Source organism: Pangasianodon hypophthalmus, chromosome 8 (assembly GCF_027358585.1).
Source record: "Pangasianodon hypophthalmus isolate fPanHyp1 chromosome 8, fPanHyp1.pri, whole genome shotgun sequence".
Taxonomy (NCBI): Eukaryota; Metazoa; Chordata; class Actinopteri; order Siluriformes; family Pangasiidae; genus Pangasianodon; species Pangasianodon hypophthalmus.
The window spans coordinates 8763289-8779008 of NC_069717.1; the positions used below are offsets into that span (position 1 = coordinate 8763289).

At 38.8% G+C, this 15720-nt stretch overlaps 1 protein-coding gene across 1 annotated transcript in view; it reads right to left on the minus strand.

Moving 5' to 3' along the window:
• Window positions 1-15208, minus strand: part of sema3bl (sema domain, immunoglobulin domain (Ig), short basic domain, secreted, (semaphorin) 3bl) — a 42755-nt gene extending 27547 nt beyond the window's left edge. The window contains exon 1 of the mRNA XM_026923540.3: window positions 14906-15208. Within this exon, the coding sequence (XP_026779341.3) occupies window positions 14906-15011 (106 nt within the window). The 5' untranslated portion in view covers window positions 15012-15208. The remainder of the gene's footprint in view (window positions 1-14905) is intronic.
• Between the last annotated feature and the right edge of the window lie 512 nt (window positions 15209-15720).

The window sequence follows — 15720 nt, forward strand, 5'->3', positions numbered from 1 at the left end:
TGTGTGAGTGTGTGTGTGTGTGTTGAAATCATACTCCATGGATAATATTGACCCATAAGGAGCAAGCTGGCCTTAGTGGAATCTGCACAGAGAGGGCAAGATATGAGCAAAATAATCACGCTGTAATTATCTCGACGTGCTGCAATTATGATGTGCCTTGCCAAAGAATATATGTGTGGTGGCCTGAGAAAACGCTTCAGATGATGAAACTTTCATATTTTCTGTTATATGTAGTTCTCTTTTGCATGTATCTCAACCAGATGTAAAGTTCTAGCATTTTAAAAACTTATATGAGGTAACGTGTGTGGTAATCACAATGTTTTAGACACCTTTATGCAGACTTACTACTTTTACTGCTGCATTTGTTAAACTGGCTCTTTACCCAACATGATGTTTGTATTAAGATACCCAAGGCAAGCATTATATGTCATTTTGGTGAAATATATTTATAGTTCAATAAAGTTGAAATGTCAAAGTGCACTATATGGCCAAAACACCCATATATGGGCCTTCCCCATGTGTTGCTGAGTTAGAAGCACACAATTGTTTAGGATGTCTTTGTGTACTGTAGCATTAAGATTTCCCTTCACTGGAACTAAGGGGCCTAAATCTGTTCCAGCATGACAATGCCCCTGTGCACAAAGCGAAGTTCATGAAGACATGGTTTGCCAAGGATGGTGTGGAAGAACTTGAGTGGGCTGCACAGAGCCCTGACCTCAACCCCACTGACACCTTTGGGATGAACTGGAATGCTGACTGCTCACCAGGCCTTGTTACCCAACATCAGCGTCTGACCTCACTAATGCTCTTGTGGCTGAATGAATAAAAATTTCCACAGCCGTCCTCCAACATCTAGTGGAAAGCCTTCCCAGAAGGGTGGAGGTTATTATAACAACAAAAGGGTACTAAATCTGGAATAGGATCTTCAAAAAAGCACATATGGATGTGATTGGTCATATACTTTTGGCCATACAGTGGATGTTATAGGCAGAAAAACCCAATTTTGGCCAAAACCTAGAATTCAGCCACAGTGACATCTGGCAGATTTTCCCAAACCAACATACAAATCCGTAAATCTTTGTTTCATGGGAAATTACTTAAATGTTATCATGACCAGTATTATTATTATGGATTATGTGTTATCTGACACTCATTAGAAAAAAAAAATCAAGATGCTGGTAGTGCGCACTAACACATTCATGGCACTATTTTTATGGTTATAACATAAATGCAAAAATAAAGCTCAGCCTCATGGCGTTACAAACTATATTCCTGGATTTTTTTGTAAATATGGGTGCAGGTGGTAATGTTGTGATGAGTAGGGCTAAAAAAAAAAAAGGAGCGGTGCTCAAGAGGTGTGCTACAGGTAGAGCCAGGGCATGCAGTGTAAATGGTCTGATCTGCTTGCAGATTTTCTCAAGCTGTAGGAGAGACATGTGGACATCTGAAGAAAATTAAGCGCAACATTAGATTATAGCCTTCACCACTCTGTCTCTCTCTTTATCCTATTTTAATTTACTGACATTCCCATACACACACGTACACACACACACACGCACACACACACACACACACACACACACACACATATGCACTGGTGCTGGCTCTGGGCTCTCTCTCACTGCTGTATAAATAATCTGTTCTTTTAAAACAACACAGTCTTCCCTATAATCAGTAATTAACCTTAAGTAAACCAGAGACATCACTTCACCCGGATAGTCTTCAGGTGTTTGTGTTGGCTCGTGCACACACACACACACGAAAACACACATACACATATACACACACACACATAGGTAATTAACCTTACTGGTGGTCACCAGTGACCCAAGTATCTCATCCTGCAAAATGACGCAAGACAAAATGGTTTAAGAAAAAAGCTGAAAGAGAAACAGAGATCCGGGTGCGGGTTAAGTCAAGAAAAATCAATGGGTATGTAATGATTCTGGAAATAAGGACTGAAATAAAAACACGCTTGCATTAATTGTGTGTGTGTGTGTGTGTGTGTGGAAATCGGAAAATATTGCAATGCCAGACTTTAATGTTCCACTACAGTCTCTAGAAGCATAGACTCCAGTAATAGGAAATTGTTTTTTAAAAAATGGCAGATCTTTTGAAAGTCTGTCAGTGAACCACTGCCCACTAAAATGGCAGACATTTTAATGGAAATAGCCAGGAAAGGATGAAGGAGTAACAGAGTTTACTGCATTCAGTCTACTTGTGTAACAGTGAATAGTGAGTGAATAAAAAGTGGCATTTCCACAAAAAGTGATTGTATGTCTGAAGTGTAATCAGTAGAGCTGAGAGCATACTCCTTCCTTCCTCTCCCTTCTTTCTAATCAAGTAGAGTAATAGTGCTCACATCATGAGGGAATTACAGTAATTACAAGATGAGTACTTGGAGTTGTTCATCTTCTCGGACTTGGAAAGGAAAGAAGTCCTTTCTATGGAAACACACACACACAAAACCTAATCATGTCTGAACTATATTCAATAATATAAATAACCTGAAAATAGCCATTTTTTGTCCAACTTTGTTACACACCGCCAAAGTTGGAACTTCAGAAGATTGTAATCATCATAAATCTGACATGATTGTAATCATCATAAATCTGACATGATACAGCAGCTAGACAGTAGCTGGACTTCAATTTTTATGAGCAGTTCTCTGCTTGCAAACATCCATTAGTTATCCATTAGTAGTGTGTAAATAAACCATAAACTTCAGTGGGAGTCTGGCTACATGGCTGTGAAGATGGATCCCCACATTCATAAACCAAAGAATATATTTGTTTTTTTTTAATCATATCTACTGTATAGTGTTATAATTTCATGTGAGCAGTACAGTTCGGTTTCCTGTATTTCGTATGCTGCTACTGCTTTAGTAGGTCATGTGATAACCAAAGTTATTTATTCTTAATTAGAGATGGTAGTTTACAAAAGGGGGTGGCAAAGTGGTGGAGCAGGTAGGTTTGCCCTAGGTCCCTGGTCCAATTCTGAGTTTAGGTCACAGTCTATATGGAGTTTCACATGTTCTCTTCATGTCTGCATGGATTTCTTTAGGGTTCTCTCTAAATTATTCCAAGGTGTGAATGAGTGTGTGAATGTGTGTGTGCAAAGGGCCTTGCAATACACTGGTGTCCCATTCAGGGTGTATTCTTCCCCTCCACATCCAGTGCTCCAGATGCACCACAATGCCGACTAGGATAAAGTGGTTACTGAAAATGAATGTATGAATAAACAAATTTACAAAAAGACAATAAGAAGTAAGAGGAAAAACAATATGTACTGTCTGTGTGCTGCAGGCAGCTTATACAGTATCTTCACAAATCAAACTCCACTAAGTGTCCAGAGTTGTGTTACATTTGTGTATTTAATTATTTTTACTGGCCTTAAAAGGAAGACTTAAAATCCTAGAACCACTAAGCTACCCCTGTTGGGTCCTTGAGCAAGACCCTTAACCCTCAGCAGCTTGCAGTGAATCTTGTTTCAGTAGTAAGTCACTTTGGATTAAAGCATCTGTCAAATGAATTTTTTATAAATAAATGTAAACTCTGGTGCAGATGTCTGGGCCACCTGAAAACTGTGATCCGGGCTTCACTTCTATTAGACATTTAGTGTACAGTGTGTATAGTGTGAAAATGATCTACTCCTGGGGCCAGGCTTTGAATAATGTGATTGGTTGAACTTGTCATGTTACTTCCTGTTTCATAATATATATATAATTTCAAGCATGTAAATTCCACAGACAGTTAACTGAACTCAGGATCAAACCAGAGACCTTTGTGAGGTGGCAACACTACCCATTGTGCAAACCACTGAAGAGTGCCAGTAAATGAATTAGAACAATGTATGGATGTACCCTTAATCTCACATTTATGCAATGCAGGAGTAACATATAAAACTGTGGAAGTGATCCATGGTATGGAAGGAATTTTCTGAACCTACGATGTTAATGTTTTCCCCAAACAAACTCAGAATGGATCCTTGAGTATTTGGGCAAAGTGTAAAGCACACTAGACCACTGACACACCACACTACTAAACAGGCGGTGTAATACACTCAGTGAGAGCCTGGTTTAATGCTCATATCTCACTGTTTATATCTAAAACTGAAAGATCTGGCACGTATTATACTTTCTCAGTGTGTGATCACTATTGATTTCTTGCTGTTTTGTAGCTCTTGGCTGTTCCTGTCAGCAGCTGGAGTGTGGAACTAATCGATGGCTGGCTAGTGCAGTTAGCATCATGAGGGAATGATTACGGAGTTGCATGTCATTTTAAGCGTGGTGAAGTGCCGTCCCCCTGGCACAAAGTCGGCTCTGCCTGCCTTGTGGTTCTCCCTACAATCTGGCTCTTTCTCTCCTCACATGTTTTAACACAGAGTGGCACTCAATTCATTCACAGTTGATTCGCACTCACACTCGAAATCAAGTCTCTGATTCGCTCTGACATACAGTGTAATTCTCAGAGAATTTTATACCTGGCCATGGATCTCAAAATGGGGTCTGTGATGTATATCCAGACATGGAATCACAGGAATTTATTATTACTTAATTTAATGAATTAACGATTGTTGTTAATTTCACTGTGAATAACCTATAGTTATAAGCCGAACTGGCTGCTCACTTGAAAGGAAAATGGTTAATCTAAAACTCAATTAAAATGTACGTATAAATAATGTTAACTTTAACTGCAATTTTGAAATGAAAACCAGGAAGTAAAGTTAATGTGATATACAATTTTTCAAATCTACACATGGAAAATTCAGGAGTTTAAAAAAAAATCTTGAATGGCTTGAAAAAATGAAAAGAGAACATATTAGCCTGTTGTTCTTAAAATAAAATCTGAGCTGTAAATAAATACAGGGTCCTTGGAAAGTCTTTTACCCTAAAAGGGGTTCTTGAATGCAAAAAAGCTTGAGAACCCCTGCTCTGTAGAATCATTAGCAGATAAACTAGTACTTCCTCCACTTTTCTCACAGGATTTTTGTTTTTTTTTTTTGAAAAATAGTTTTTCTCTTATTTTGGCCTCCTGTCCACATGAAAACTGTAGATTGGAAAAACATATCTTTTTGCAAACGCTGCAAAATCTGTGCATGCCCATTGAGGTTTTGCATGAGTTATCAGTGTGTTAGGACTCCATTTATCATGGCTGCTGACCAGGCTGTTAGTTTGTGGTCTGTAATTCCTTATTTGATAAAGTTTTTGCCGTGATCTCAGATTTTGGATAAAATCCGGGCCAACCTTAAGCAGTAGTTTGACCTCGTTGTTAGTCCATGCATTTGAATCTGTGTATTTGTCATGTTTTGTTTTAAAACGTTTGGCCATGTTGGATTTGTTCCACATTTCTGCTCAACAATACTTAAGCTCTTCATGGTATTCTTGAAAAATTTGACCCAACATATTATGACACACTATTACTGAACTGGTGTGTTCATGTGAGAGTTTTCAAATCACTGTTGAAGGCTGCTTTAAATGAAGTATAGTAATAATTATTTTTTCAAAAAATATCTGTATACTGTACATGTGGACAGGGCCTCAATACATTTCTCTCTCTCTCTCTCTCTCTCTCTCTCAGTTTCTTTATCATTTCAGTCCCTTCAGTAAAGTTTCCAACTCTATGTGACCAGAGTGTTAATGTGTTAATTTTTTTTTATTATTGTAAATACTGCAATTATTATTTCTGGCATGGGCTGAATTTTTTGCTTGGTTGGCGCTTGGGTGTTTTGTATAGATTAGATTCATTTTATGAATAAAAATACATTCCCATTTAATAAAGTTATTTATGCACAAATCCTATCCCAAACTGACCCAATGAAAATGCCAATCACAAATACTTTTAGCTACACATTCTTTTGAGATATACTTCATTTATGACTATAAAATCCTGAACCTTGTATATAAATACAGGCCAAAAGAGTTTAATGACCTCTCAGTTCTTCACTTCTTTTTTTTTAATCTTCTCTTCTACATTTTTATAGATAGAAGGCAAGTGTGTTGTTGTTATGGAGACACAGAGTCCTTACACATATAGAGACAGTCACAGCTGGTAATCTGACAGCTGGTAAATGCATTTCTTTAGGCTCTATTTCTCTTCACTTCAAATATCACTTTGAATTATAGCGTGACAACTTCACCTTCATTCATCCCCTCAATTCTTCCCCCCATCCTTTCTCTGACCAACAAAACCCTTTTTTTCATAAATTTTTGTTGTGCAAAAGTTTTTACACCAGGTGTTCTCAACCTTTTTTGGCCAGTGACCTCATTTTTATTTTAAATAGACACTCTGTGAGCTGCCAGTGCCAGGCTTTGGTATTTCCTCTGTGGTCTAGTGTAAAATGAGCATAAGACATGCTCCACGAATAAAGGCTAATGAAATTTTAATATACTTAATTATTATTAAATATTCCTTAAATCAAGTTTATATGCTTAGAATGACATTAAACGTAATGGTTAGGTAAAAATTCCCTGGAGAAGGTGGAGGACCTATGCTTTATGCTGAGAACACTGTTGCTAAGCAACATGTCACCAACTTTTCAAAATACAGTTTCCTCCCATTTTCTTCAGTTCTAATCTTTGCCCAGTCTTATTTGCATACTTCTCAGTCATTTGTGTATATGTGGAAGTGTATATGTGTATATGGATGTAATTCCGATCTAGTGCCATGGCTGCACTCACCATAGAGGTTAAACAAATCGCACTATGATTTACTGGCCAGCTGTTGCTCTGGTCTTTCTCAGCATGTGTGAGTATACACCATTTTTATATGCTAGAATTAGCTTTTTATTTTGCAGAGCCTCATTATACAGGGCCAAACTAAACAGCAGTCAGGAGCTAAACTTGGGATACACTTAAACTTAGAGGTTCTGAAGATGCAGTATTAGGCCATATTCAGATTGGACTAGTTTTAAATGAGGAGATGGGAAATGTAATTATTTTGGAGTATCTCTGGGATTGTGATCCCATCTGAATCCACAATGTCAGTCATTTTTTTATGGACTGTGCGTGCACACATCTGGAAAGAGTACACCAGTAGAAATAACCCCATGGAATGTACTGTATATCCCATCTGAATTGACATGCTGGTAAAGATTCCATTATATCCTGTGGGTAAAGAGATTTCACGCTTTTTTGTCAGTATAAAGACACCCCAGGAAGTGCTTGCTCTTTTCAATCATCTCCCGGGGAAAACAAAATGAAAGAAAGTATTGGCTGAGCTTAAGATGCGGAACAAGGGTTTTAGAACATTTCACGAGTTTTAAGTAAGTTATTACTATAGCCTGCAAAAAATATATGGTCATGTGACCCACTAATGATGAAGCACAATTTAAAATAGTCAAAATATTTTAAATATATTCAATTTAAAATAAGTCAAAATATTCAGTTTGTATTAAAATGAGGAGTTTGCAGTACACACAGAGATCGCTTACCTAATGTGAATTGATCATAATTCCTACAAGCATCCTTCAGAAACATACATACATAGATGTATGTTCAGAAATCATATCGTGTCTAAATAATGCTTTGGTACAAGTAAGATCTGATGTTCATTGTATGTCAGAACAAACAGAAGAAGCTCTTTCTGAGCCATGACTGAGATGAGAAGGGTATTTTGGTACTACTGTGGAATAATGCAAATTTCTAAACTATGAATAAATAAATATAAGCAAGATCAACTTTGTAATGGAATCCCACATGATCTCAGACATGCAAATCTGTAATAGTTCAGTTAAGGTTAGGGCTGTGGTAGGTTAGCCTTAGTATTGTTTTCTTTTCAACTGAAATCCAACCACATCAGCCTCACTTGTTCTGTACAAATCTGTACAAATTTATCATGAGATTGGATTCATGAAACCATGTGGGATCTTTTACTGGGGTAACTTGACTGCATTCAGCTCATCTCTGTTCCAGTTTTCTGAGTTTCATTTTCTGGGAGCAAGACTCTTCTACTCCACCCCACCACTTCTCCAAAACTATTTCTTTTCCATGTCAGTGAACAATCAGCAATACTCACAAGCTGACCTCCATCCATCCATTTTCTGTACCACTTATCCTACACAGGGTCGCAGGGTAACCTGTCCCAGGGGACTCAGGGCACAAGGCGAGAGACACCCTTGACGGCACATCGCAGGGCACAATCACACACACCATGGACAATTTGAAAATGCCAGTCAGCCTTCAACACATGTCTTTGTAGATGTCATGTCTTTGGAGCACGGGGAGAACATGCAAACACTGCACACACGGCAGAGGCAGGAATCAAACCCCCAACTGAAGGTGAGAGGCAACAGTGCTAACCACTACGCCACCATTCCCCCTGCAGGCTGACATCTATGGCTTAAAGTTCATCATAAGTAACTCCAGTTGTCGCAGTCTTTACATCTTGGTTCCTGTTGCAATGGTGCCATTTTTAAGTTTGTTTTGGTTCATTCTTGTTACTGCTTTCTTCTCTAATCCTTCTTGTAGATACAAATATAGATAGTGGCAATGCCTTTCACCCCTACTACACACACAGAACAGGGGATAGTAAAAATATAGAAATTGACTTTTTTGGGAGCTCATGAAGTGCCACCCTTCTGAAAGTTGAAGGACAAGAAGTCCTGACTTCAGGTATTATGGAGGTTGGTAGGGCCAAAGTATTAAATATGTTGTGGAATTTGGAGCTAATTCCCCATCTTGGATTACCGTCCCATGCTGGGTCCCATACTGCTCCTGCCTTAAGCCAGGTCACAGACAATAAGTGAGTAAATGAATGATTTTGAGCTCAGTGAGTTCATAACTGACCACTGTAACGAGGCTAAGAATGTGAAATTGTTTACATCCTGCCAGGGGACAGCTGTTTGGCCAGTTGTCACCCTTTGGGAATGGTTTCCATGGGTGTGTGTGAGTGTGTGATTGAGTCCAGAACTAGAGTAGCAGGCAGCAAAAGCTCTGGAGGAGCCATACACAACATAGCATTGTTCCAGCCAGCACATGGATCAGAAACCCAGAAACCAGCCCTCTCTGAGGTCTCAATCATCCGAAGCATGCTACTTCGTGTGTGTTTGATTACGTGTCATGGGGGACATACAGTAAGTCTCCATTATGTCAATTTTCTACAGTAAATTTATACCAGTTTTCAGTGTGTGTGTGTGTGTGTGTGTGTGTGTGTGTGTGTGTGCACAGGTGTGTGTGTGTATGCCCTGCCAAACCATAGCCATGACGAATGTGCAATGCATCCGGCACAGGCGTAACGGGAATTGAGGCCTTATGGACAGATATTTCATTTCCTAACACGCTTGTCAAAGAGTTGAAACTTACCCAATAAGTATTTTAGAGTGAAATTCAATGATGCACATTTATACCACAGTGTTGTTGAATTCTCAACTCTGATTAGTCAGAAAGTGTTGATTAATTTTGTATAACAGCACCTTCGATAACAGTGCCAGATAAGGCAACTCACAGGTTTATATTAACATGCTCATTCTAATATGATATCATTTCTGTAGTAACAACTTAACAGGGACATGTATGGTAGCCACTTCACATAAATGGATTAATGATACGGTGAAGTTTTCTGTTAGAGATTTATTTAACATTTCTGGAAGGAGCCACTATTGTCAGGGCTTTGTAACAGTCAAAGTTTTCCAACATGGGAAAGTCTTCTAGATGAAGGGTTTTGTGGTTTCTCAGTATCATTACAAGGTGCTTTTTTGTTTTATTAACTTCAAGAGAGAGAAAAGAGATGCTGGTGAGGGAATGACTGTTTATAGCTGCTGTAATGTAAGCGAGGAAGGAATTAACTTCCCAAGGCCAACATCGGCCATTTGGTTGGGACATTTTGTCCATTGGGTTGTTTCACAAATGTTCCACATTACTTATAACTACAAATGGATAAACACATGATGTGTCATTCTTTAATAAATAAAAAATATGTTTGCATTGGCAAATTGTTGTTGTATAAGAGAAATAAAATACTTTATGACATACTGTTATTGTATCCAAAAAAAATTGGATTAGTGATTGCCCTCTGTGAATCACACCAATCTATCATTGAAACTTTTCACATAACTCAGATTACACAAGTTGATAAGAAATAAGTCTCTTCTTACTAATTTACCAATAATGTTTTGGTAATGATATTTCTGACAGCTTTATCTTATTCCCATTGTCGCTGTGACTTTACCATGTTTGGCTATATTTCATGACTGAAACGGATCTTGCACACCATTTTATGTGTTGAATGGCAACATATTTTCCACATTAAAAAATACAATAATTTTACATAGAAAATAATTGAAAATAGCATGCAGCAAAGAAGAGAAATCACTATTATTGGAACCCCCTCTGAATCAGAGGTCAGAAAAGATAACAGTAAATTCCATATTGCTGTATGTCAGTATAGCACTATACTGTAAATTCCTCAAACAAAATATGATATTAAATGATGCATAAACTAAACGATCTGAAAATTGTGTGATTGCGAGCTGTTTTTTTAATTAGTCAGGCAGTTTCTGATGCAATACCCAAAAATGCAGAAATCAGTTGATTTTAGAACATTTATGATTAGTACAATGGCCATCACTACTTAAAGGACAAGTGTATTATGTGTTTACCTTCTTATGTAGAAATTACAAACTCACCAAGTTGCTTTTGAACTATTACCCTTGAGCCCCAAACCTTTACAAAGATTACAGAAGGCCTACGTTATCCACACTACAATCTCTTTAAATTGTTCCATGTTTAACTGTATATTTATGCATAACTGCCCAATTGACTCTTACCACTACCAAATCTGTTTCCTCCCTTTCTGTATTTTAAGTTGTTCCAAAAATCTGGGAACATTTAAACATGATCTGAGAGAGAGAGAGAGAGAGAGAGAGATGGTGTGGTGGTGTGGACAGACACTTCTTGACCATCTGGGTGACTTCATTACTTCATGTAAACTGAAACAACCAGAATACTCCTACCCTCTTGTGTGTGTGTGTGTGTGTGTGTGTGTGTGTGTGTGTGTGTGTGGTGGGTGGGTTGTGTGGGTGGGTGTGTGAGGAAAAGGCCCCCGTCTCACAACACATGAAAGCATGCAACTCATGCATGAAGCACAAATCAGAATTAACCCACCAGGGAATACCTTTCACAAACACACACACACATGCACACACACAAGAGAGATTGACAAAAAAGAGACTTATGGATAGGTGTGTGTATTCAGGAACTTACTGATGAAAAGTTATTTTAGCCTTCATTAGCAGAATTTATTACAGGTACTACAGGAGATTAGCTTATCACATAACATATTCATGTTCCTGCCCTTTACTTGGCTTTGAGAAATCCTGTTCGTGAGTAAAAGAGTGAGAGAACATTTATATCTCTTATCAGTAAGCAGGCAGGTCAGAGTGTAGGTCAACACTTAGCTCAAAACTTTCAGATACGATGCAGAAGAATTAACGGTTTAAGAAGCAAAATATTTAGCTGGACTAGAGGGAAATCCCAGGAGATTTTTATCAGACCCACTCACACAGGAAAGGCTGCTAATTCAGTCATTTAGCAAGTGAGGCACTTTACACACACCACACGTCTACCACACACACACACATATATGCTTAACACCCGATTATGAAATCTCTTGTATTAATAAATATGCACTGTTTTTTATATGGCTTAGATTTCAGAGACCTTTTTTTTGTAGGACTGCTTAAACCAGCATCAGTGTGACTTCATCTACTGCAAGTCTACTTCTAAAATAGCTGTGGCAAAAATGTTTGCAGTACATTCATGTCCTTTTTAGGACAAAGATTGCTCCCTATATGAGGTTTCTGATACATCTCTTACACACAATCCTTCATTCATCTTCAGTAACCGTGTTGTCCTGAGCCTATCCCAGAAAAACTGGGCATGAGGCAGGAATACAGCCTGGATGGGACACCAGTCCATCGCAGGGCACAATACACACACTTTCATACCTATGGGCAATTTAGTATAGCCAATCGCGCTACTGGAATGTTTTTGGACAGTGGGAGGAAACCAGAGACCCTGGAGGAAACCCACATGGGCACGGGGAGAACATGGGGAATGCCACACAGACAGTAACCCAAGTTCAGGGTCAAACTGGGAATCCTGGAGCTGTGAGTAGGCAATGTGCCACAGTGCTGCCCAGACCACACACAAATACACACTGTCACACACACAAATATTGGATTTGAATTCGTTAAAACAACTTTACCAAGGACAAATTACTCAATTGTCTCTCATCTACAACTCCACCTACATGGTTCCCACAATTCATACACACAAGGCACACATGCCCATGAACATTTGCACCCTTAACACTACCGCCCTTGTTTTCAATAAACCCTTTGTTAGAGTACAGAAAGAAAGTTACTCCAGCTGTCTCATACATCAAACAGCTGGCCACAGAAAACTCCTTTCTACCACAGCAAATCAAATGTTACAATACAGAAGTGTGAAGTATTTTATTGTCTGCCATTTTTCACTTTGACAAGGAAATTACCTCTAATATCAGTGGCTTCACAGAAAATTCTGCTCTTGAAACGTGTTAACTCAATCCCTTTGGCATCCAAGAACTCACATAGTGAACTGAGCTGAAACAGTACTGATATGGCCTTTGAGATGCAACTGGGAAAAAGTAGGTTAAATCAGCAAGGACGGGTTATCAGCCAAGTGGAGTAATAAGCCACAGGGAATCCCAATGTGCAACATAACGCTACATTCCCACCACATGTACTCAATTCTGAGTTAATACTCAAATCTGATTATTTTGTCTGGGTGATTAGTATCGGTCAGTCTCACTCCTGAACTGACCCACACATGCTAAATGAACAAGGCACATCCATTAAAAAAACTAACCTAAATTTGTTTTTGGTGATAAGGTGCAGTCAAGGCCAGCTGTGAATTTGCTTGCAAGGCCAGTGAGGTGAAGTGGATTGTGAAATTCAGTGTGGATTGAAAATATAAGATTAAATGTACACTATATGGCCAAATGTTTGTGGACACCTGACCGTTACACCCATATATGAGTGTTCCCCAAACTGTTGCCACAAAGTTGGAAGCACACAATTGTGTAAGATGTCTTTGTGTGCTGTAGCATTACAATTTTCCTTCAGTGCAACTAAAGAGTCCAAACCTGTTCCAGCATGACAATGCCCCTGCGCACAAAGCGAGCTCCATACAGACATGATTTGCCAAGGTTGGCGTGGAAGAACTTGGGTGGCCTGCACAGAGCCCTGATCTCAACCCCACTGAACACCTCTGGGATGAATTGGACCTCACTAATGCTCTTGTGGCTGAATGAGCACAAATCCCCACAGCCACGATCCAAAATCTAGTGGAAAGCCTTCCCAGAAGAGTGGAGGTCTTTATAACAGCAATTGTGGGAACTATATCTGGAAGGGGATGTTCAAAAAGCACATATGGGTGTGACGGTCAGATGTCCACAAACTTTTGGCCATATAATGTATTTTATCTGATTAGACTGTCATGAGAAAAGTCACAGAAAAAGATGAGTATCTTTCACCAGCAGTGTAAATGCATCCCTTGTGTTTGTAATATTTTACAAAGCAGGGATGAGTTATCATGTAAAGGGCTGTTATATGCTGCTATGTATCATACTGTTGTTTGGTCTGTGGAAAGAAATATCCTCCCTGAAGACAAATGTCTATCTGGCACAATGGAAAGGGTACAGGGTTAACACAATGGCCAGATCTGTGGGTTTCCCACTTCTATATGATCGGCATGTAAAAAGAAATTACACCATCCATATCCATTTTTGGTCTTGAATGACTTCACAGTGAATTGAACTAGTTGATTAATTTACAGTGCAATTTATGACCATAGTCTTACATTAAATATAGCCATAGTGCATCTCAATAAACAGCATAAACAATAATTAAAAGCACAGTGATGGTTTCCTGTGGAACTGGCCTACTTTTGATCTGATGACACAGTTGTTGTTGTTTTTTCTTTGGATTAAGCATCATGTAAAAACACTGCAGCTAAGTAGTACTTTCCTCAAAGGCAATAAATAAATAAATAAATAAATAAATAAATAAATAAATAGAGACTGTAATGAGCCACAGTTAAATGTAAATTACCCGTGTAAAGTCTATTTAAGTTAACAGCTATAGGAAAACCGCCGTTAATGAATTCCCTGCTCTGTGATGCTTTTAAACTTGTGTTGATTTTTTTTTTTTTTTTTTGGATGACTGAAAAAGAGAGCAGGCACATTTGAATTGCACATGATGCGTAATTTACAAGTCACACGAGCCGAGACACGGATCAGGACTGCATGAGAAAGTGTTTAGGGATTGTGGTTTGCGGTTTGCACGTGCGCAGTGCCAAACCGCAAAAAAAAAAAAAACACTCGTGTAATATAACGTACTGAAAATTATAATCTTGTAATATTTGGCGTGCAATTGAATAATGATGTCTGCTGCATTGCATGACGTCAGTGTCTCGATGGAGTGGATAAAACAAGTTCATAATATACGCAAAATGGAATATGGAATATGGAATATTGATTGAAATATATATAGTAATTTCAGATGTGGCTGTAACTTGGGCCCTCCATATAGTATATAAACACAGTTCTAATCTAGGTCTAGGTCTAATCTAGGTCTATCTAAGTTATCTTTGAAGAACTTCCAAACATTTCAGGGCTCAATAAGTGAGAGCACAACAAGTAGATTAATAAATAATAATAATAATAATAATAATAATAATAATAATAATAATAATAAGTTGCATTGATGTGCAATGATATTAATTTGTGCTTTACATTGCAGTGCAGTATATTAACTAGACAGAACCAATTTTTCGATGCTGAAGGATTTCTCTGCATCTCCACTAAATAAGAAAGAATTAATACTAGACTGAAAAAAAATGATAAATAAGATTTTTTTTTTTTACCTTTGTATGAGAGGCGAAGACGTGGGACGTTCAGTTTGCTCGCTAAAGCCGTCGTAAAAGCGACAGCCGTTATAAAGCAACACGTTGCTAAAGCTGATAGTTCCATTATTCTGCGCGTAAAGGCGGCGGCGGCGGCGGCTCCGGGACAGCGCGCGCGACCAGGCGGCTCCAGTGAAAGCGCGAGACTTTTTTCCCCCCCGCGCGCGGCGCTGCGCTCTTTCCGACAGTCCGCGTGAGCACCCCGCCCTCCCAGCTGCGCACAGCAGCGCAGGAGCAGCTCGCTACACAGTGGGAAAAGAAAAAAAAATAGAAAGAGCCGAGGGGAAAATACACGTCCAGTGTGGCACACTACCGTATTAGATATTCACAAAAGCACGCCACCTAGTGTACTACTTTGACAGACGATTTAGAACAGTAGTGTGCGGTTTGGGACAGAGCCAAAGTCTTGGATACGCGCGCTCTTTGCGCAAGATGTGCGCAACCGCATTGGATTCTATATACTGCATGTGTCCTGTGATCCATCGGCATAAATTATTTTGTTTACCTATTCATTCAGTCATTCATTTACAAATTAGCTACACCTCTCTCTCTCTCTCTCTCTCTCTCTCTCTCTCTCACACACACACACACACACACACATACATAGACGTTTGTCTTACTATCCTCCTCATTAATGTATTTATTAATCTAACCCTAACTTTAACGTCAGTAACCAAAAGGAAACCTCTTTTCTCTTTTAGTTATTAAATGAAAGCTGCAGTTTTTGTTTAAAAAGGTCAAAACTGTTGCATATTCCTCTCCTTCTGGGGCCATTT